Source organism: Microcaecilia unicolor, chromosome 3 (assembly GCF_901765095.1).
Source record: "Microcaecilia unicolor chromosome 3, aMicUni1.1, whole genome shotgun sequence".
Taxonomy (NCBI): domain Eukaryota; kingdom Metazoa; phylum Chordata; class Amphibia; order Gymnophiona; family Siphonopidae; genus Microcaecilia; species Microcaecilia unicolor.
In genome coordinates, this window is record NC_044033.1 from 480433160 (window position 1) to 480456806 (window position 23647).

Consider the following 23647-nt stretch of genomic DNA (forward strand, 5'->3'; position numbering starts at 1 on the left):
GTAGGAAAATCACAGGAATGTGTTAGTATAAGATGCAATTCCATGTATCTTACATTGAACAGTTAGTGACAGATACTCAAAATTATGGCCTGGTTACTACTACTACTACTTAACATTTCTAAAGCGCTACTAGGGTTACGCATCGCTGTACAATTTAACATGGAAGGACAGTCCCTGCTCGAAGAGCTTACAATCTAAAAAGACAAATTACTACAAAATAAATTACCATTTGATGTATGTTTTGATTTACAGTTGCCCCGTTTAATTGATTTTCCTACGTCATTGGTACCCACATGTACCAAGACAGCGGACTCCTCCCCAGCACTATCTAGAATCCTATCTACAGTGGTGGAAATAAGTATTTGATCCCTTGCTGATTTTGTAAGTTTGCCCACTGACAAAGACATGAGCAGCCCATAATTGAAGGGTAGGTTATTGGTAACAGTGAGAGATAGCACATCACAAATTTAATCCGGAAAATCACATTGTGGAAAGTATATGAATTTATTTGCATTCTGCAGAGGGAAATAAGTATTTAATCCCTCTGGCAAACAAGACCTAATACTTGGTGGCAAAACCCTTGTTGGCAAGCACAGCGGTCAGACGTCTTCTGTAGTTGATGATGAGGTTTGCACACATGTCAGGAGGAATTTTGGTCCACTCCTCTTTGCAGATCATCTCTAAATCATTAAGAGTTCTGGGCTGTCGCTTGGCAACTCGCAGCTTCAGCTCCCTCCATAAGTTTTCAATGGGATTAAGGTCTGGTGACTGGCTAGGCCACTCCATGACCCTAATGTGCTTCTTCCTGAGCCACTCCTTTGTTGCCTTGGCTGTATGTTTTGGGTCATTGTCGTGCTGGAAGACCCAGCCACGACCCATTTTTAAGGCCCTGGCGGAGGGAAGGAGGTTGTCACTCAGAATTGTACGGTACATGGCCCCATCCATTCTCCCATTGATGCGGTGAAGTAGTCCTGTGCCCTTAGCAGAGAAACACCCCCAAAACATAACATTTCCACCTCCATGCTTGACAGTGGGGACGGTGTTCTTTGGGTCATAGGCAGCATTTCTCTTCCTCCAAACACGGCGAGTTGAGTTCATGCCAAAGAGCTCAATTTTTGTCTCATCTGACCACAGCACCTTCTCCCAATCACTCTCGGCATCATCCAGGTGTTCACTGGCAAACTTCAGACGGGCCGTCACATGTGCCTTCCGGAGCAGGGGGACCTTGCGGGCACTGCAGGATTGCAATCCGTTATGTCGTAATGTGTTACCAATGGTTTTCGTGGTGACAGTGGTCCCAGCTGCCTTGAGATCATTGACAAGTTCCCCCCTTGTAGTTGTAGGCTGATTTCTAACCTTCCTCATGATCAAGGATACCCCACGAGGTGAGATTTTGCGTGGAGCCCCAGATCTTTGTCGATTGACAGTCATTTTGTACTTCTTCCATTTTCTTACTATGGCACCAACAGTTGTCTCCTTCTCGCCCAGCGTCTTACTGATGGTTTTGTAGCCCATTCCAGCCTTGTGCAGGTGTATGATCTTGTCCCTGACATCCTTAGACAGCTCCTTGCTCTTCTACATTTTGTAGAGGTTAGAGTCTGACTGATTCACTGAGTCTGTGGACAGGTGTCTTTCATACAGGTGACCATTGCCGACAGCTGTCTGTCATGCAGGTAACGAGTTGATTTGGAGCATCTACCTGGTCTGTAGGGGCCAGATCTCTTACTGGTTGGTGGGGGATCAAATACTTATTTCCCTCTGCAGAATGCAAATAAATTCATATACTTTCCACAATGTGATTTTCCGGATTAAATTTGTGATGTGCTATCTCTCACTGTTACAAATAACCTACCCTTCAATTATGGGCTGCTCATGTCTTTGTCAGTGGGCAAACTTACAAAATCAGCAAGGGATCAAATACTTATTTCCACCACTGTAGGTATCGCGTGAGGTCCGCCATCTTCGCACCAGGCAGGCAAGTCACCAGGCGATCCTCACGTCCACCAGCCACCCAGCTATCTATATGCATAATGATCGAATCACCAACTACAACAGCTGTCCTAACCTTTCCCTCCCAGCCAGCACTTGGAGACATATCCTCGGTGCGAGAGGATAGTACATCCCCTGGTGGGCAGGTCCTGGCTACAGAAGTACTTCCTACTTCACCAGGGTGATGCTCTCCTTCTAGGAGACCTCCCTTTTCCAGGGTAGCACAAGGGCTACCAGACTGGAGGTGGGACTTCTCTACAACATCCGTGTAGGTCTCCTCTATGTACCTCTCTGTCTCCCTCAGCTCCACCAAGTCTGCTACTCTAGCCTCAAGACACGTTCTCTAAGAGCTAGGAGCTCTTTGCATCGGGCACACACATATGACATCTCACCAACTGGGAGATAATCATACATGTGACACTGGATAGCACCCCTCTCGCTTCTGGACTGCTGACTCCATCTTAGTGTTTTTGAGTTTTTCAATAATTTAAAACTTGCTACAGTATTAAGGATATTAGCCTAATATAAAAGTGTCTTTTAGTTTATATAGTACATTATGTGATTTATTTAGTGTTTCCTTCTTAGATGGTAATGAAATGTATTTAAAACTCACTCCTTGCTTGTTACCCTAATTAAAATAACTGACTATAAATGAAGAGTTGTCCTAGGGGAGGGAGGGTGGGAATACTAAATTAGGTCCTGCAGTGGCTGTTAGATTCTATCTGTTAATGCTGTGGTACAAAGCTTTTAAAACTAAGAGGAAAAGACTATGGAGATTCGTTGTTAAAATTTGCTTTTTATATTTTTATTTTTGCCTAACACTAACCTACAATTCCTTCTTTAAACCCCAATCTTTAAGTTCCCAAAGCACAAAGCAAAGTAGCGTTCACTTACCAGAGAAATGTCCTCTTCTCTCAGAACTTCTCAGAAAGAAAGTTCAGTGGAACCTTTCCTCTTTATATAGTTTTGAATCCAAGGGGCCTCTTTTAAACAGGCTCTTTGAAGCTGATTCAGCAACCTATGCTTTTTGATATCTTCCTGTTTTTCTTTATGATGTTAATATTCTCACAAGCCCTGCTTTACCATCATGTCTACACTATAATCAACTTGTTTTCATCCCTTAAATGACCCTAACTTTTGTATCACTTAATGCTAAGGGTTTTAAAAACCCAACTGAACAAAAGAAAATTTTAGCACATTTATCCAAACAGAAACCTGACCTTTTACTTTTTCAGGAAACCTCACCTTACAGCTACTGAATTCCTTAAACTGCAGACAAATTGGTCTCACCCACCCATTTACTCCCCTGCATATGGGAAAAATAGTGTTGTTGTACTAGTTAGGAAAAGATCAGACACAACTATTACATCACAAGACAATGATGTCTTTGGGAGATAGGTGAAGGTCACACTTAAAACCCAAGATAAGCTGCTTACTTTGTTTAACATATATGCTCCAAATGTGGATGATCCGAGTTTTTTTTTTTTTTCAAACACTGGATAACTTACCCTCCTGTTTACTAAGCTTAAATTTGGACTTATTCTAGTAGTCTACAACATTTCCACACAGAGCTGGCATTATAGAATTCATCCTGGTACCTAAATGTTGATGCTCTTTCTTGAATTTACCCCTATGTGCACATGTTGAACCATATTAATGACATCTATTTCAAAACAAAAAATAAAATAAAAAATGACAGCATTATATAGACCTACCCATGTAAAGCTTAGGGTTCTAAGCTTTAGTGCATGTTAACCTAATTTTTCCTTGGCTTCCCTTTGCCATTACCCTTCTACTAGCACCATCCCATAATTAGAAAAATGACAGCTTATCCCACTGAACTGATGCTTGAGGTGCATTTCATTGAATTTGCATGATTAACCTCCATGTATTAATCTTTTCCCAGTTCAGTAGCAGGTTTCTCCTGCACCTTTTCCAGCTGCTCCATCTCATTCAGCTGCAGGTCTTTATGTTTTCCCAGAGCCCCCTACTACTGGTATTAGTAGCAGCACCAGAGATTACCCCAGCACTGCCACCACAGGTTTCAGTAGCAGCAGCCTCAGAATAAGCAGCTGGCCAGCAATCATCACCAATTCTCCTCCCTTTTGTTTTTCCCCTTCCCTGTAGTCCATCCTGAGTAGGGTCTTCTGAGTTTTGCCCCTGAAGTTGAAGATGAAGGTTTTCAAATGCTCCTTTGTCTTATAGCAGCCTTAAGGCCAAGCCAGAGCCACCTACAGCATTAAATATTGGGTCTCAGGTAGGAGCTGTTGCTCCTTTTGATGTTTCTAGTTTGGATGTAGATGTGGATTCTGCACTGAGCCACAGAGATGTTGGTGAACTATCAGGAGTGTTTCATTGACATACCAGGTGAGGTTGCAGTTGTTCTTGAACTGGTGTCCTGCTTAATATTCTCTAGGTGGCTTTCAAAGGCATTGCCTTCTGCCAAGACCTCTTCTGCTTAGCTGTCAGATATCCTTTCTCTTCTACCCTTTTTTTTTGTGTGTGTTCCTAGATCTTCCTACCACCCCTCATGTTGTTAAAACTTTTACACTTTTGGCAAAACAGCTTTCGAGTGCCTTTTGTTCATACAAAGCCTGATAACTGAGGTATAGAGAAAATATAAATATAAGAACACAGTCTGTGGTACGAAAGAAAGGTGAACACCCACTCATCTCCTAAGGGTTTCCTAAGGGTTAGGGTTCTTTCCAAGGTAAGTATCTCCTTAGCTCCACTTTTGTGAGATTCCTGAAAGGCATGTGGAAAGCATTTTGTGCAGGTCTCAATTTGGGGCTATACAACTAGGAAAAAAAAACTCATATGGCTAGCCCTGTAGTCCCTCTTGCACTGTTACTTATTATCTAGCATTTTATTTTATTTATTTAGCATTCAGCTAATGCCTTTTAACAAGGTGAGTTATATTCAGGTACAGTTGGTATTTTTCCTGTCCCTATTAGGCTCACAAACTAAGCTTTCAGCTGAGGCAGTGGAAGGCTAAGTGACTGGCCCATGGTCACAAGGGACCACAGTGGGCTTTAAACTAGGATCCCCTCATGTTTAGCCTACTGCTCTACACAAAGAAGCTAAATCAGAAGATGACACAATGACCAATCCACCAGGGAGATGTAATTCAAAATAGATTTATTCAAACACCAAAATGAGAAGACCTGACATGGGCCGTGTTTCAGCAGATACAGCTACCTGCCTCAGGCAGAAAATACTACATCATAATAAATCCACATTTTGTTTTCACATAATAGATGTATTAAAATAATCAAGAAACATACATAAAATATAAAACACAAAAAGAATAAAAGGAATAAAAAGAAGTGGACTACAACAAATATGTATTATCACAATATGATAAAAATATATTAAAACATCTATAAATATAATCATATAATAGACATATTAAAAGAAAGGATATAAATATGACTCATTGGCAGAGATGGACATAATAGTAAAAGGAATGAGCACACAGAGTGTTCAAACATTATTAAAAGATGGCATCGCTAACGTAGTGACTACATAAATAGAGAAATATCTTAAAACACTGAGAAATTTGAGAGTAATGTCTGGTGCTGTAGCAAAAGTCAATAAAAGCAGCAGCCTCCACTGTATATAGCAATGCTTGAGAATAATGACAATGGCAGAGCACACAAATTCAATACATAAATGTGGGTAAAAGGCATTTAAGAATATAAACATATAAATAAGATAAAAGAAATAGATTGAAAGGAGACTGGTCAGTATTGTATAAAAATCACGATAGCCAGTTATCAATACTATAGATAGCCTGTTATGACAAAACTGGTTATGACACTATAGCTGGTTAACATTATGAAAACCCAGTTAAAACGCTATCCAGCTCATTTTCGAAAGAGAAAGGCGCCCATATTCAGACCCAAATCGGGAGATGGGCGCCCTTCTCTCGCGGGCGCCCAAATCGGTATAATCGAAAGCCGATTTTGGCCGCTCCCAACTGCAGTCCGTTGCGGAGACGAATAAAGTTCCCGGGAGCATGTTGGAAGGGTAGCGAAGGCGGGACAGGGACGTGCTTAACAGATGGGCGCCGTCGGCCAATAATGGAAAAAAGAAGGACTTTCTTAGCGAGAATTTAGGCCACTTTTTTGGGACCCTTTTTTTTCACGACCAAGTCCCAAAAAAGTGCCCTAAATGACCAGATGAGCACCGGAGGGAATCGGGGATGACCACCCCTGACTCCCCCAGTGGTCACTAACCCCCTCCCTCCAAAAAAAAACCAACTTTAAAAACTTTTTTTCCAGCCTCCATGCCAGCCTCAAATGTCATACCCAGCTCCATGACAGCAGTATGCAGGTCCCTGGAGCAGTTTTTAGTGGGTGCAATGCACTTCAGGCAGGTGGAACCAGGCCCATCCCCTCATACCTGTTACACTTGTGGTGGTAAATGGGAGCCCTCTAACCCCCCCCCCCAAAAAAAAACCCACTGTACCCATATGTAGGTGCCCCCCTTCACCCATAAGTGCTATGGTAATGGTGTACAGTTGTGGGGAGTGGGTTTTGGGGAGGATTTGGGGGTCTCAGCACCCAAGGTAAGGGAGCTATGCACCTGGGAGGTAATTTAATGTTTTTGTTTTTTTTTTAAGTGGCCCCTAGGGTGCCCGGTTGGTGTCCTGGCATGTGAGGGGGACCAGTGCACTACGAATCCTGGCCCCTCCCATGACCCAATGCCTTGGATTTGTTTGTTTTTGAGAGGGGCGCCTTCGGTTTCCATTATGACCAAAAACCGAGGCTGGCCATCTCAAATCCGCCCAAATCCTAGGCATTTGGCCGTTTCCAACTGTATTTTCAAAAGAAAAGATGGCCGCCCATATTTTTCAAAAATACGGTTCGGACCGCCCCTTCTCGTAGACGTTCCCGGAGATGGGAGGCCTCTTTTGATTATGCCCCTCTATGTCTGGTTAGCATTTGAGAATCCGGTTAGAATGCTGTGACAGGTCAAACAGTTAAAAAGGTACCAAAATAAAAGCGACAGTGTCAATAAAAATTTGCTGTGTTTTACATTATGGCTCAAAATACTGATGTACAAAGTAAAAATAGTTAAAGTACACAAATACCTTACCAGCACAACAGTGTGGAGAGTAAGCTCACTGTGGAAAATTCACAGGTCAGCATTAACCCATTAGTGCCCAGCGTTCCCATATGGCTTATTATGGGAACATTGAGCACTAATGGGTTAAGCCAAAAAGGCAGGAGAGCTTCCACACCTATTTTAAATACCTCAACATGCATAATTCTTTAAGGAACAATGCATATGCAAACTATGTCTGTGATCACCTGCTATTGTACAATAGACTGGCTGTGTTGGTTAGCTGGTTCGGGATGTAACCAGCCATATATATAACCTGTTATATATTTAACCAGTTCTTAAAAGTAATAATAAAGGGTTAAGCTCCAAATGTGAGATCCATAACAGGGACAAACATAAACCATTACAAGAATGACCTAAAGTCTATCTCAGATTTGAGACCATGAGGAGACAGATTATGCACATAATAAATGGTTCTCTGTTCCTCTCGCAAGAGGTGTTTGTCTACATCTCCCCCTCTCCAAGACATCTTAACCACTCTACACTAGAAATTTGAGGTCACTGATGGTGTGATTTAAGCTGTGTCAATGTTCAGCTAATGGAGCAGAAACCACATTTCGACTAATACAACTACTATATTCTGTAATGCGTGTCTTAATGGGGCATTTGGTCTTGCCTAAGTACAGGAATTTATAATGATGTAAATGACCTGGGTTATATTGCAATTTGAGGTGTGTTTCAATGGATAAATCTTATTAGTGTGAGGACGAGTGAAGCTTCTGAAGTCAAGGGCATGGGTCAAATGCTACATTTGCTGCACTTGTGCCCCTAATAAAAAAGCCTTCAAAAGGAATATCCAAGAGGTTTGGGAGAGTAGATGGCACTATTTTCTCCTTGAGATTCCTGTTTCTTGAATATGCTACCACCAAATCCTTGTTCTTGAAACATTCATGCCTTTCCAGAACGTGCCAGTGCTTCCTAATAACTTTCTGAATTTGTGCTTCTGTGTGTGAATATTTCAGGGTGCATACTAATTCTGGTGCCCTTTTCTCCTTCCTTGTAGTTAGTAGTTCACTCCTGGGTGTGTTGCTAGCTTTTTGGTATCCTCCCTTGATACATATTTCAGGATAGCCCCTCTTCACGAATCTCTCCTTCATAATATTGGACGGGTGTTGAAAATCTTCAAAGTCGGAGCATATTTAGAAATTTACAATATGGTGGGTTGTGGTTCAAAAAAGGATTATGGAAACCGGAATAGTAGACAAATGCATTACTGTTAGTTGGTTTGTGGTACAAAGTTGTAGTGAATCCATACTCTTTTTTTTGCGAATCTATAGGTCTAAAAAAAATTAATCGCATACTGGTCACACTGTAGCCTGAATGTGAAATGTGGGTACCTTTGGTTTAACCAGGAAAAAAATGCCTCCAAACTTGTGCTGTCTCCCTGCCATAATAAAATAACGTCATCGATGTAACATTTGAAAATCAAAAATGTTGTCCTGATAAGGGTTCTCATGGAGATGAGTATCTTCACAATAGGCCACATACAAATTCATAATCTCTGGGCCATGGCTGCCCCCGTTGCTGTTCCTCGGACCTGCAGGTAGAACTGATGCAAAAACAAAAATATAAATTTTTTTTTTATTTATAAGATTTTACAACTTTATAATCAAGCACACACTTGTTTGAAAAGCAATACATTTCAACATTAGTAATAGAAGAATAATTCCAAGATAAACGCGTGAAATTTCATGCTCAAGTCCACATTTTGGAACAAGATGTTTAAAAATGGAGTATATTTAAAGTAAATTTATCATAGTTAGAGCAAGCAAAGATAACAGGTTAGTGTTAGACAGTGTTAGCCTAATCAATGGGTGTGATGTTTTAAGTGCCCCTATTCTGCCTTGAATTAAGAAATGTTTCTAACTGAACTGGATCAAAAAATATATACTTGTTTGACTGGTACCGTACCACACACATGGGTACCGCAAGTAAAATGTGGCTCCCAGCTGAGTTACTGCTGGTTTCATTAAAAGAAATGATTTGCGACGCTTTTGTGTTTCTCTGGAGATATCTGGAAACATCTGAACTTTCTGGCCAAGAAATGTTTTATCCTTATTTTTAAAGAACATAGACATCAACCATTGCTTATCTGGCGCAAGCACCACAGTCACTATTAACGTAGTGGGTATTGCATCTTCAATATCTGTAGATTCTAATAAAGCAGTTACATTCATCAATTGGTCTTGTTCTTTTTTTTTTTTTTATCAGAATCTTCTTTAGTTGGGAGATAATAAACATAGGTAAAAGGAGGAATTAACTCCTCTTTTACCCCAAGGATCTCCATTAAGTATTTCTTCCACATTTCCCTGGGAGGTTTGGTAATTTGTTTAGGAAAATTTAACAAACGTAAGTTATTGCTTCTAACAGTATTTTCAAGGAGTTCAGTTTTTCTTCTTAGTGAAATCAAATCCTTCATTATAACCTCCTGCTGTGTTTGAAGTAATTTCATATCGGAATCATTTTTCTCCTTCATCTGTTCCAATTCCCCTACTTTTAAGTCCACATTTTTTATTTTTTCCTCATGTTTTTTCATTTCCTGGTTTAGTGTATTTATATGGGGAGTAAGTGATTTTCCTAGGTCTGCTATCAGAGTCCACAAAGAGTCCATAGTTACCTCAGCTGGTTTAAGCATTTGAAAGGAAAAAAGTGGTGGTGGTACCTCTTTCTGTAAAGACAAATCCGTTTTCAAGCCAGCAACATCTCGCACCGACGATGCTGTTAATATCGGTGTCTCAATCAAGGCAGTCTGCACTCCAAACGGTCGCTGTTCCACCTCCCGACTCTGATCGGTCTCACCACTTCCTGGGGATCGATTCAGGGTCGTCTCCGATGGAGTGCTGTAGCCCAACGGCTGAGGGGGCGGTTCCCGTGTATCGGGGCTGAGCATAAGCTCAAGCCCAGGAGACGCTGCTGTGTTTCCATCTACACTAGCGCGTGTCAGCGGGCTAGCTCCCGGTTGTCCGAACGCTGTTGCTGATGGTACCGCAGTCATCTGTAGAAAGGACCGGATATCTTGAGAAGAAGATACCGCTCGCTCCGGGGCCCGGGAAGCAGGCTTGCCTTGTCGTTTCGGCATCTTTAAAGGTATAATACGAGAACTGCGGAAACACTGCCTGTTAGCGTGTTTGCTTGGCGGCCATCTTGTCTCATATAATTCTTTGTTAATGCTATTGTTGCCAGTGTGATAATGAATCAGTTTAGAATTCTTTGGTCTTATAAGTCAGTTTCTATGATCCGTAATGCTTCTAGCTGAGGAATGTTGGTGTATAATGTGTCAATATCTAGGGTTACCAGAAGAACATCAGACAAGTCACCATCAAAAATCGTTGAGATTAATCATGTGACCTTAATCCTTTATGTATGATTGGATCTTTGGAATCAATGGGTGTAGAAATAAATCCAAAAACGGTGGTAGGGGTTCGATCACAGAATCTTTGACCGAAATAATGGGTCTACCAGGTGGGTGGTCTGTGGACTTGTGGATTTTAGGGAATGTCTACAAGGTTGGGATAAGTACATAAGTACATAAGTAATGCCACGCTGGGAAAAGACCAAGGGTCCATCGAGCCCAGCATCCTGTCCACGACAGCGGCCAATCCAGGCCAAGGGCACCTGGTGAGCTTCCCAAACGTACAAACATTCTATACATGTTATTCCTGGAATTGTGGATTTTTCCCAAGTCCATTTAGTAGTGGTTTATGGACTTGTTCTTTAGGAAACCGTCTAACCCCTTTTAAAACTCTGCTAAGCTAACCACCTTCACCACATTCTCCGGCACTGAATTCCAGAGTTTAATTATACATTGGGTGAAGAAAAATTTTCTCCAATTTGTTTTAAATTTACTACACTGTAGTTTCATCGCATGCCCCCTAGTCCTATATTTTTGGAAAGCGTGAACAGATGCTTCACATCCACCTGTTCCACTCCACTCATTATTTTATATACCTCTATCATGTCTCCCCTCAGCCGTCTCTTCTCCAAGCTGAAAAGTCCCAGGCTCCTTAGTCTTTCTTCATAGGGATGTCGTCTCATCCCCGCTATAATTTTAGTCGCCCTTCGCTGCACCTTTTCCAATTCTACTATATCTTTCTTGAGATGCAGCGACCAGAATTGAACACAATACTCAAGGTGCAGTCGCACCATGGAGCGATACAACGGCATTATAACATCCTCACACCTGTTTTCCATACCTTTCCTAATACCCAACATTCTATTTGCTTTCCTAGCCGCAGCAGCACACTGAGCAGAAGGTTTCAGTGTATTATCGACGACGACACCCAGATAGATCCCTTTCTTGGTCCGTAAATCCTAACGTGGAACCTTGCATGACGAAGCTATAATTCGGGTTCTTTTTTCCCACATGCATCACCTTGCACTTGCTCACATTAAACGTCATCTGCCATTTAGCCGCCCAGTCTCCCAGTCTCGTAAGGTCCTTCTGTAATTTTTCACAATCCTGTCGCGAGTTAACGACTTTGAATAACTTTGTGTCATCAGCAAATTTAATTACCTCGCTAATTATTCCCATCTCTAAATCATTTATATATATATTAAAAAGCAGCGGTCCTAGCACAGACCCCTGAAGAACCCCACTAACTACCCTTCTCCATTGTGAATATTGCCCATTTAACCCCAATCTCTGTTTCCTATCCTGCAACCAGTTTTTATTCCACAATAGGACATTTCCTCCTATCCCATGACCCTCCAATTTTCTCTGTAGCCTTTCATGAGGTACCTTGTCAAACGCCTTTTGAAAATCCAGATACACGATATCAACCGGCTCCCCTTTGTCCACATGTTTGTTTACTCCTTCAAAGAATTGAAGTAAATTGGTCAGGCAAGATTTCCCCACACAAAATAATGGGGATAATGGGATGTTTAACCAAAAAAGTCTTTTTTTTTTTTAATGCCAGGAAAACTCTTAGAGGCTAATGAAATCACTTCTTCAACATCATTCTTCAGAGATTGAATCAAGTAGGGCATAATACTGTCTGTAATCCAGCTGTCTCTTGATTTCTGTAGCATAGTCTTCTCTGTCTTGCACCATGATCCTTCCTCCTTTGTCAGCTGGTTCTATGACTATGGAACAATCATAGGCCAATGAATGTACTGCTTTTTCTTCTTGTCTGGATGTATTGTAGAAGTGATGTTTGTTCTTCTTTTCTAATAGCATGACATACAACTTTCTCTAAGTTAGTCTCCTATTTTCTATCTACTGTAACTACTCTTATTCTATTTTACCTGTTCATATTCTCCACCTTTGCTTAACCCTGTGCTGCTTATAAAGATGTTTTATTGTGTATTGTGCCAACTTGTGAGTAGTTGACTATGGGGGCTCATTTTCAAAAGAGAAAATGTCTAAAAAGTGGCAGAAAGCAGCATTTGGATGGTTTTCTCACAAAAACGTCCAAATCGATATTTTTGAAACCTATGATTTAAATGTTTTTCTATGCTCTTCATCTGCAGTGCATCCAAATCTCAAGGGGGCATGTTAAGGGTGTGTTAAGGGCTGAATTTGGGCGTTACTATGACTTGGACGTTTTTCAGCCATAATGGAACAAAACAAAACCACCCCATCTATTACTAAAACTAAGACGTTTTGAGCTAGACCTGTTTTTATAATGAATAAGGCACAAAAAGGTGCCCCTAAATGACCAGTTGATCACTGGAGGAAATCAGGGATGACCTACCCTTACTCCCCCAGTGGCCACTGACCTGCCTCCCCCCCCCCCCCCCCCCCCCAAAAAAAAGATGTGATTAAAAACATTACCAGATTCTATGCCAGCCTCAAATGTTATACTCGGGTCCATTAGAGCAGCATTCAGGTCTCTGGAGTAGTCTAGTGGTGGTTGCAGTGCACTGTAGACAGGTGGACCCAGGCACATACCTCCCCTACCAGTTACACCTTTATCTTTTATGCTTTATTGGTTGGTGCCCAGTTAAACTCACATAGAACTGGATTCAGTAAATGGCATTGAAAAATCAGTGCCCCAAAACAATGGCACTAAGTGAGATTCTGTAAAGTGTGCGCATCCTTTATAGTATCATGCTTAGTGCTAATTCTGCATTGGACGTAAGCATGGTAAATGCTGGTGCCAAACTTGGGTGCTCTTAGGCTGTATTATGTAAGTCCACATGTAACATTTTAGAACACCTTGCTATAAGAGGTGCCTTATAAAATAGCACACAGCTAGATAAATGTTCAAATCCAAATTGGAGCCAATTAACTTCAATATTTGGTTGTTAGCCCCCAATTATTGCTATTTAAGGGCTTGTTACGCGCATCTTGGGCGCACATCCAAATATGAGTGCCATATATAGATTGAGGGATAAGGTGTAATGGGCCCCCATGGTGATCTCCCATCCGGCTCCCACCTCCCTCTAAGGTCATGGCAGCCATTTTGGAATCCAGACGTATGCCGAACATGATCGAGTGGTCTGCCCAGTTTCCAACCATACCATCAGTGACTTCTCCAGGTCAGCCCAGGGGCCACTACAGGGTGAGTGGGTTGGGCAGCCTTCTAATTCATTCTGAGGAGTGGGAGGGGGATCATGAAGGGGGTGCTTTGATTACCCATGGTAGGTAGGAGTTAGGATGGGATGCGACCTTTTATTTATGCAAGTTCTGGTTGATATTTAGTTAGGATATGCATAAGTGTCTTATGCATGTCCCAGTTGAATATTGATCGATGCCCATATAAGCTCCATCATTGAATTAGTCTCTGATATTCAGTGAGATTGCCTGGACATGGCCCAGCATTGAATATCTGAAGCTAATTCCGCCTGTGGTGGTCAGCGTTTAATAAAATGCTGACCACTGTGAGCTGAATATTGACTGGATGGTGACTATATTCATATCTGGATGCAGGGAGATAATGCAATTCTGGCAGTCCATGCAGATTAATGGGATAGTCCAAATGCAGGTTGTTCTTACTGTGTGCTAATGGTTTTTTTTTTTTAGGCTTATGGAAAACTTGCAAATTTTTATTTAATTTTATTCCACCTATTATGAGACAGAATACAAGATAACATACATAATAAAAACACACAGAATCTCATACTAGAAAAAAAAAGATATTAACATTCATAAAAGGAAAATCACTAATCACATATTATAATAAACATGTTGACCACATAAACAGCATAGTCAGAAATGGGACTAGACTCGGTTGTCTAATGTAGGTTAGTTTCTCACAGTGGCTTAACCAGACTTGACATTGTTTTAGGGGGGGGCAGACTTAACTTGAGGGGGCACTAGATATATAGGGGTGAATAATTCTTGGTATACTCCTAGATAATGTTTTAGAATGCACTTGATGACAGATTTCTAAGTAAACAGTCTATCCTGCACTAAACATAAACCCCATACATACTTATGCAAACTTTGGGCTCCTTTTACAAAGCCATGGTAGTGATTCCCAGCATGGCAAATGCGACAAAGTCCATTCAATTCCTATGAGCTTCTTCACATTTGCCATGTGGGAATCACTACCACAGCTTTGTAAAAGGAGACCTTTGGAAACACTAACATTTTAAAATAAATTTGCATTCTCCTGTAATTTAAACTTTGCCATTATAGTAGCATTGAGTCTATTCAACATCTCAATACATGTCACACTATCCTGCAAAATAATTATCACAATGGTATATATCCTTCAACTTTGCTTTATAAAAAATATAAACACTTTAATCTGTTGTATTAATAAAACAGGTAAATACTTTTGAAGTATCAGTTTAAATATGTAGCCTAAGAAATCTAATATAAAAAATTCCAATCCCTAACAATGCTCGCTGGACTAACGAGCTGTTCATTTAAACATATATTTTGCATCCTCAGAAACCTCTATAGCACCTCCTCTAAAAACGGATGCAAAACAGAAAAAGGGCATTTCCCTAGGAACTTGCTATATATTGTAAACGGGCCCGCTGCTCCAGTATGGGGGAGAGAGCTGCCTCCCATGAATAGCCAGAACTTCACAAAACTGCCACCAGGAAATACTTCAAAAACATTCCTTTATTTTCCAGATTCATAAACAAAACTTCACTCCAGAGTAGAGATTTGCTTCTCAGGCAGGGCTGTTCTGCCTTGCTTAGTACATCAGCCAATTACACAAAGACTTTGCCCCCTTCCCTGAGGGGAATGCAAGAGCCCTTTGGAAATCCCTGCTTTTTTGGCCCAAGCCAGTAACAAACAAATAGTACTTGTCCCACAAGCAGGATTTCCCCTCAGACAGTTAATCACCAAGCAGCCTTTACTTCCAGGAGGTGCAATACTTTTGGGACTTCCTCAACCCAAGGTATTTCAGCCTGCACTGCTCCTCTCCTCCTGAACTGAACCCCTCTTCCCACCAGACAGCCCTCCTTCATAAACAAGCCTTCCAACTTCAGAGGTTCTCAAAATAATCAGGTTTCACAAAAGAAAAACAGGTTAGTAGTTCCCCACCACTCAGGGTTTCCCCAAAAGAAAACCAGGCTTCTCTACTTAAGCAGGGTTTAAACCAAAATAAATTCCCAAAACCATGTAGGTTTCCCAACCTTCAGGGGCTGCCTTCCTCTCCCTTTCCGTTCTCCCTTCTTCCCCTGCTCAGGCTGATTAATTCCCTCTTCCATCCAATCCTCCTCCTGCTTCTCAACCCACCCCTCCCTATTACAGGTGGGCAGCATGATATACAGATTGCTGGTCCCGGGAACTGGCTCCTTCATTCACCCTCCCTCTTGTGGTCAGAGACGGTATATGGCCAGCTTGCCTATCCCCTGGGATCTCACTGCTAGGACTGGAATGCATTCTGGGATATGTAGTTCATGGTTCTGCTGCTTCACTCTATACATCGGGGATGTAGCCTTGTCACAATATAAATAAAGTTGATTTTGGTGTAAAAACATAGATCCTTTCCAGTCCCAAGCATATTGTGAAATACCTGTAATACAAAGCCTACAAAAATCACTTAAGACCTATAGAGCTAATCTACTTTACCATAACACCACTAAATTACAGAAGTAACACAACAAGGACCCTACCTAAGATAATGCAACACAATCCATATTCCAATCAGACCTAGAACATCAATATACCTATTGGGAAATTGAACAAGCTGAATTATTACAGTGGCTTAAACAGAAACTCCATGCAGACTACCTGACCCCAGTCACAAACACTGAACACAAATAGACCCTTGCCAGGTACAAAATAAGCAACCACAAACTTAAAATATGAACATGTAGACAAAAATTAAATTTAAAGCCCGAGAAGCCATACACTGCAGGCAGTGCAATACTAGAGAAACAGAAACAGCATCCTGCACTCTTCAAACTATAAAGAAAGCAATGTAAATTTACTGTAAAACTGACATTTTCCGTTCACTGAGTTAAGAATAATCTTTTTTTCTATCTTTATATGGCTGTTTTGTTTTTTCCTATCATGTTTGTCCCAGTCTCCAGTTTCTGCTTTCCTCTAGCTTTTTTTAAACATTCTTTACAAGCTTTCTGTTTCTGATGTACCTGAAAAAGGTGTTACTATGAGATTTTGTCTCCACATCAAGTTTTTCTTTATATTCTCTTTTAGCCTTTTTTATTAATGCTTTGCATCTAGCTTGACACTGCTTATATTGCTTCTTATTTTCTTCATTTGGATCCTTTTTCCATTCTTTGAAGGATGCTCTTTTGGCTCTAATAGTGTCTTTCACTTCACCTTTTAACCATACTGGCTGTCGTTTGCTCTTGTTTCCACTTTTGTTAACATGTGGAACACATCTGGTCTGGTCTTCCACGATGGTATTTTTAAACAACTTCTAGGCCTGATTTAAAGTTCTAACCTTTACAGCCAACCCTTTCAGCTTCTTTTTAACCATTTTCCTCATTTTGTCATAGTCACCCTTTTGAAATTAAATTCTGCTACAGTAGATTTCTTTAATGACTTCACTTTGGATAGCTCAACTTTGATCATGTTATGATTCAACGCTTCTACCATGCCCTGAATTCCTAAAGATACAGAATATAGTTTAAGGTAGAAATTGATGGTAGACATAAGATATTGAATTCTATAGATTCCTTAAAATATAAGGGTAATTAAAATCACCCATTTTTATAATGGTGCCCAATTTGCTAGCTTTTCTAATTTCTGTAAACATTTGATCATCTGTCTGTTTGTTCTGTCTCATCAGATGGTAGTACAGTCTCACCAGTATACTCTTTCTCTTCACATGTGTAATTTCTATCCAAAAGGATTCCATGCTGCTATCATTGCAGTATAATTTGTACCCTGATAAAACTGTGTCCCATTGATTGTCCTCTTTCCGCCAGGTCTCTGAGATGCCTTTTATATCTATCTCTTCATTTAGTGCTATATAGTCCAAGTCCCATCTTATTTTTTTAGGTTTCTAGTATTTGTATATAGACACTTCAAATTGTGTTTTTTCCTAGCATCTACAAGCTGCTTTGAAGTCAATGCGGATAATTTGCATCCTTTACTCTGTTCTCCCATTAAATACTCCTGGCTTTCTTTCACCATTATTGAAACCTCTCTTTTGGGATTCCCTAAATGTCTTGCTTCAATAGTATTCTTCGAGGATACTCCAGACCGAACCATGCGCTCCTGGTTGACTATCGGTTCCCCCCCCCCCCCCCCCCCCCCCCTCAATTTTAGTTTAAAAACTGCTCTATCTCCTCTTTAAATATTAACTATCAATAACGTGACTGCTACTCACTTAAGCTATTATGACCACTTTATTTATATGTTACATATATTTTTTAATATGCTAGTGGCTGCTATACATGTACCTTCCTATAATAATATTTCATTCATCCAATCTAGCTCACACACTCTTTGATTATAATACCTCTATTCACGTGTTACCTAGGTTAGGACAGGGAACTTGACTATTACTGAATAACCCTATAATAAGTACATTATATATACACTAGTATAAAAGGCCCGTTTCGGTAGGCAACGAAACGGGCACTAGCAAGGTAATCCCCCCCCCCCCCTGCAGCGTCCTTCCTGTCTCCCCTGTCCCCCCTGCAGCCACCCATCTGGTCTCGGACCCCCTCCCCACCAACCCTCCTCTGTCCCTGCAGCCACGCATGTGCAGCGGCGCTCCTCTCTCCCCTGCTCCCCCTGCAGCCACCCATGTCCAGCGACTCTCCTCTCCCCCTGCCCCCACTGCAGCCACCCATGTCCAGCAACCCTCCTCTCCCCCTGCAGCTACCCATGTCCAGCGACCCTCCTTTCCCCTGCCCCCTGCAGCCACCCATGTCAAATGACCCTCCTTGCCTTTCCCCTTGCCCCCCCCTGTAGCCACCCATGGCCAGCGACCCACCTCTCTTCCCTGCCCCCCCTGCAGCCACCCATGTCCAGTGACCCTCCTCTCCCCCTGCCCCCCCTGCAGTGTCCCTTCGGTCTCCCCTGCCCTCCCCTGCAGCCACCCATCTGGTCTCAGGACCCTCTCCCCACCTCCCTCTTCCCTGCCCCCCCCCCCCCCCGCAGCCATCCATGGCCAGTGACCCTCCTCTCCCCCTGCAGCCACCCATGTCCAGCGACCCTCCCCTCCCCCCTCGGGCGGCTGCAGGTGGCGAGGGAGTTGATGTGCCCGAGAGAGGGGGGTAGGGGCTTTGGTGATGCGCTGGGGGGAGGGTCTTGGGTGATGCGTCAAGGGGGGGGGTAGGGGCTTGGGTGCTGCGGAGGGTCTTGGGTGTTGCGCCGAGGGGAGGCACTGAGAGCTGATTGGTAAGCAGGGGGAGGAGTAGGGAAACACGCAGAGTGTGTTTCCCTACTCCTCCCCTTGGCTTGGAATCAGCTGTCAGTGACATCACTGACATCAGTGCAATCTAAACTGCCTAGCAGACCACCTCCGAGGGAGCCACGGTAGCAGGCACATTAGAACGTTGGAGGTGAGAATTATTATATAGGATGAACATTGATTAAATTGATTTAATTAAGGACACCTCTACTCCGATGTCACCAATGTCTCTGGTAACCCTACAATTGAATCACGTATCTTTCCAATTTAAAGTTCAATGTTCAGTGTACAAACTGATCCTCTGAGCAATCCTTCTGGGCATCTGCTTCAAAATTCCTTTGATTTAGTCCTTCAAGTGTTCGCCCTGCGGGTCTTCAAAAAGTATATCACAATCCGATAGCCCTTCCATCTGTCCTTCCTTGAGTAACTGCAATCCTTTATCCAAACAGTGATCCCCACTGTTGTTAAAGTGGTGGATCTAAACTGTAAACAGCACCTCTGAGGCGCCCCCATAACTACGCCCCTTGTTTCTCACTGTCTGCATGCATAGTCTACTTTTTGGAAATGTGTTCCTTTGTTACCTTTCTGGCATATTCACATGGCTAAAAATATATGTATGGAATACTTAACCTGTGTGCTTAGAGATCAGCAAGCTGAATAAAACTTGGTGCAGAGCTTATAATGGACTTGAGAATTCAGCAGGGTAACAGACCTCAGACTAATGGGTCCTAGCAATTTTGGTCAATAAATTTGTGAATGCTATTGACTGATGCTGCAACATGTTCGTCTCTTGTTGTCTTGAAGTATTCTATAATATCTCTGTGCTTGGAAAACAGTGTAAAAAGGAAGTGGTAATTCCTCAACAAAAAATATGAATCTTTTTTTTATTTTATATTGTCCTTTGCACAAGTTTTTGTTTACAGGAACTATTACTCAGTACAGTTAATCACTACAGAAACTAGTTCCTCAGCATCTAAATCACTAGCACATCTAAAATGTTTGTCATAAAATAATAGAAAGCAAAAAATATATAGTAGAGGATCCTCTCGGAGTAACTCTATAACATTCTCATGTTCATTATATGTAGGGTAGAGTCTCATATGATCACCACGGCTGGTTTCACTTCACTCCCTCAGTGAACCTCTGCCTGTGTATGTTTCTAATCATAGACTCTTCCCCCAACCTACCTATGCTGGAATAATTTGCATTGACTCTATAATACTACTATCTTATTTACTCTTATCATTACATTGGCAAATAACATTAGTGGCTGCGGGACACTTATCTATGTGTACCGGTGTGCTCATAAGCCAGCTAAATAATAGAAGGCAAACTTTGTCAGACACTACTAATGTTCATATCATACAAAGTTTTAAAAAAAAATTTTTTTTTCCATTTTCTTATTCAAGTACATCTTTTTTTCCTTTTTCCAGAATTCTTTTCATGTGCAGGCTGCTGTAAACTTCCTGGAATCTAAACTGAACGAAGGCATTTCAGACAACTACACGCTTGCACTTGTAACTTATGCATTATCACTGGCTGGCAGTATTCAAGCAAAAGAAAGCTTAGATATACTGAATCAGAGAGCTGAGAAACAAGGTAAAGAGCAACCTTTTTATTATCCTAGTTGATAGCATAAGGTATGACGTGATACTACATATGACTACATATGCATACTTGATGTTAATTTTCAGGTCACAAACTTTAGAAATCTGTCTGGCACTAGACTACTTATCCAACTACTGAAGCTGTGATTGAAGCCCAATCTAGCCCATTCAAATCTCTCCAGCCATGATTAGGGCACAGACTGTAGAAGTCCTCCCGTCACTGGCCTTGTTCTCCAACTACTAAAGCTGAATTTGTCCAACCGTGATCAGAGTACAGACTGTAGAAGTCTGCCTAGCACTAGCTTTGCATCTCAATTACTGGTGTTTCCATCTATTTTATTATCCTCTGATCACCTCTAAGATTGTTTGGTTCCATGCTTTCCATACAGGATTCCTTTGTGTTTATCCCACACATTTTTGAATTCTGTTACTGTTTTCATCTTCACCACCTCAACGTAGGATGGCATTCCAGACATCTGCCACTCTCTCAGTGAAAAAGTACTTCCTGGCATTATTCCTGAGTTGGCCTCCTGTAATCTTAATTCATGTCCTCTAGTTCTACCACCTTTCCTCCTCTGGAAAAGGTTTGTTTGTATATTAATACCTTTCAAATATTTGAAGGTCTGTATCATAGCACCCCCATCTCTCTTTTCCTCCAGGATGTACATTCCAGGTCATCAAGTCTCTTCTCAGACGTCTTGTAGCGCAAATCCCATACCATTTTCATTGCTTTTCGCTGAACCACTTCATCTTTTTATGTCCTTAGCAAAATCAATAACCCCAAGTGGGGCCTCACTATTGACTTGTACAGGGCATCACAAAGCCTTTTTTTCTACATAGAAGCATATAGAGGGGCACAATCAAATGGCGCCTGCCATCTCCCCAGCCATCTCCGGGGCCGGCTCCGCAACTGTGCGGAGCCAACCGTATTTTTGAAAAAGATGGCCAGCCATCTTTTCTTTCGCTAATACGGTTTGAGCCAGTTAAATCTCAACATTTAGGTCAAATGTTGAGATAGCCGGGTTTAGAGATGGCCGGCTTCAGTTTTCGGCCATTATGGAAACCGGGCCCGGCCATCTCAAACCCGGAGAAATGCAAGGTATTTGGTCGTGGAGGAGCCAGCATTTGTAGTGCACTGGTCCCCTTGACATGCCAGGATACCAGCCGGGCACCCTAGGTGGCACTACAGTGGACTTCAAAAATTGGTCACAGGTGCATAGCTCCCTTACCTTGGGTGCTGAGCCCCCCAAATCCCCCCCAAAACCCACTTCCCACAACTGTACACCACTACCATAGTCCTAAAGGGTGAAGGGGGCACCTACATGTGGGTACAGTGGGTTTCGGGGGGGGGGGGGGTTGGAGGGCTCCCATTTACCACCACAAGTGTAACAGGTAGGGGGGATGGGCCTGAGTCCACCTGCCTGAAGTGCACTGCACCCACTAAAAACTGCTCCAGGTACCTGCATACTGCTGTCAGGGAGCTGGGTATGACATTTGAGGCTGGCATACAGGCTGGCAAAAAAATGTTTAAATATTTTTTTTTGGGTGGGAGGGGGGTGGTGATCACTGGGGGAGTAAGGGGAGGTCATCCCCGATTTCCTCCGGTGGTCATCTGGTCAATTGGGGCACTTTTTTGAGGCTTGGTCGTAAAAATAAGTGGAACAAGTAAAGCCGGCGAAATGCTCATCAGACCCGGCAATCTTTTTTCCATTATCAGGCGAAGCTGACCATTTCGTAACCACGCCCCCGTCCCGCCCCTGCCGACACGCCCCCTTGAAGTTTGGCCGGCTCCGCGACAGAAAGCAGTTGGTGCCAGCCAAAACGGCTTTCAATTATACTGATTTGGCCGGATTCAGGAGATCGCCGGCCATCTCCCGATTTGTGTCGGAAGATGGCCGGCGATCTCTTTTGAAAATAAGCTGGATAGTAACATAGTAAATGACAGCAGATAAAGACTTGTACAATCCATCCAGTCTGCCTGAGAAGATAAACTCATTACATAACATATGAGGTGATACAACATACGTATACCTAATCTTGATTTGTCCATGCTGTTTTCAGGACATAGACCATAGAAGTCTGTTCAGCGCTGTCCTTGTTCTAAAACCTCTAAAATTATCATAGAAGCCCTTGAAAAGCTTCATTCCAGCCCATCCAAATCTATCCAGCCACAATCAGGGCATAGACCTGTAGCAGTTCACCTATTACTGGCTTTGCCTCCCAATTACCAGTATTGCTACCTAGTCTCCACTAAGCCTCTTGAGATTGATTCCTTCTAAACAGGATTCCTATGTGTTTGTCCCATGCATTTCATATCCACCACCTGCTGCGGGAGGGTATTCCACCACCCTCTCAGTGAAAAAAATACTGCCTGACATTCCTGAGTCAGCCTCCCTTCTACCTCAGTTCATGCCCTCTAGTTCTACCGCCTTCCTGTTTCTGGAAAAGGTTTGTTTGCGGATTAATACCGTTCAAATATTTGAACGTCTGTATCATATCACCCGTTTTTCCTTTTCTCCAGGGTATACATATTCAGGTCATCAAGTATCTCCTCGTACGTTTTGCTACGCAAACCACATACCATTTTTGTTGCTTTTCTTCGAACTGCTTCCAGTCTTTTTACATTTTTAGCAAGATACGACCGCCAAAACTGAACACAGGACTCCAAGTGGGGCCTCACCAACGACTTATACAGGGGCATCAACACCTCCTTTCTTCTACTGGCTATACTCTTCTCTATGCAGCCTAGCATTCATCTGGCCATGACCACTGCCGGGCCACGTTGTTTCGTCACCTTCAGATCTTCAGACACCATCACCCCAAAGTCCTTGCCTGCATTTCTCCCCTCCTATCTAGTACATCTCTTTTGGATTTTTGCACCTCAGGTGCATCACTCTGCACTTCTTTGCATTCAATTTTAACTGCTAGACCTTTCATAATTGTTCTAATTTTTGGAGGTCTCCTCTTATGATTTCTACTCCCTCCGGGGTATCCACTCTACTGGCTATCTTTGTGTCAACTGCAAGATGACAATCTTCCTTCTAACCCTTCAGCAATGTCGCTCACAAATATATTAAACTGAATCAGCCCCAGAACCAACTACCGAGGCACTCCACCACTTACCTTCCTTTCCTCCAAGCACATTCCATTTACCACCAGTCTCCTGTCGTTCAACTAGTTTCCAAT

At 42.3% G+C, this 23647-nt stretch overlaps 1 protein-coding gene across 1 annotated transcript in view; it reads left to right on the forward strand.

The window, feature by feature from the left end:
* The window catches only part of CD109 (CD109 molecule), a 538537-nt gene that overhangs the window by 395101 nt on the left and 119789 nt on the right, over positions 1–23647 (forward strand). Inside the window, exon 26 of the mRNA XM_030199046.1 lies at positions 20288–20453. Coding sequence (XP_030054906.1) covers positions 20288–20453 — 166 coding nt within the window. The remainder of the gene's footprint in view (positions 1–20287; positions 20454–23647) is intronic.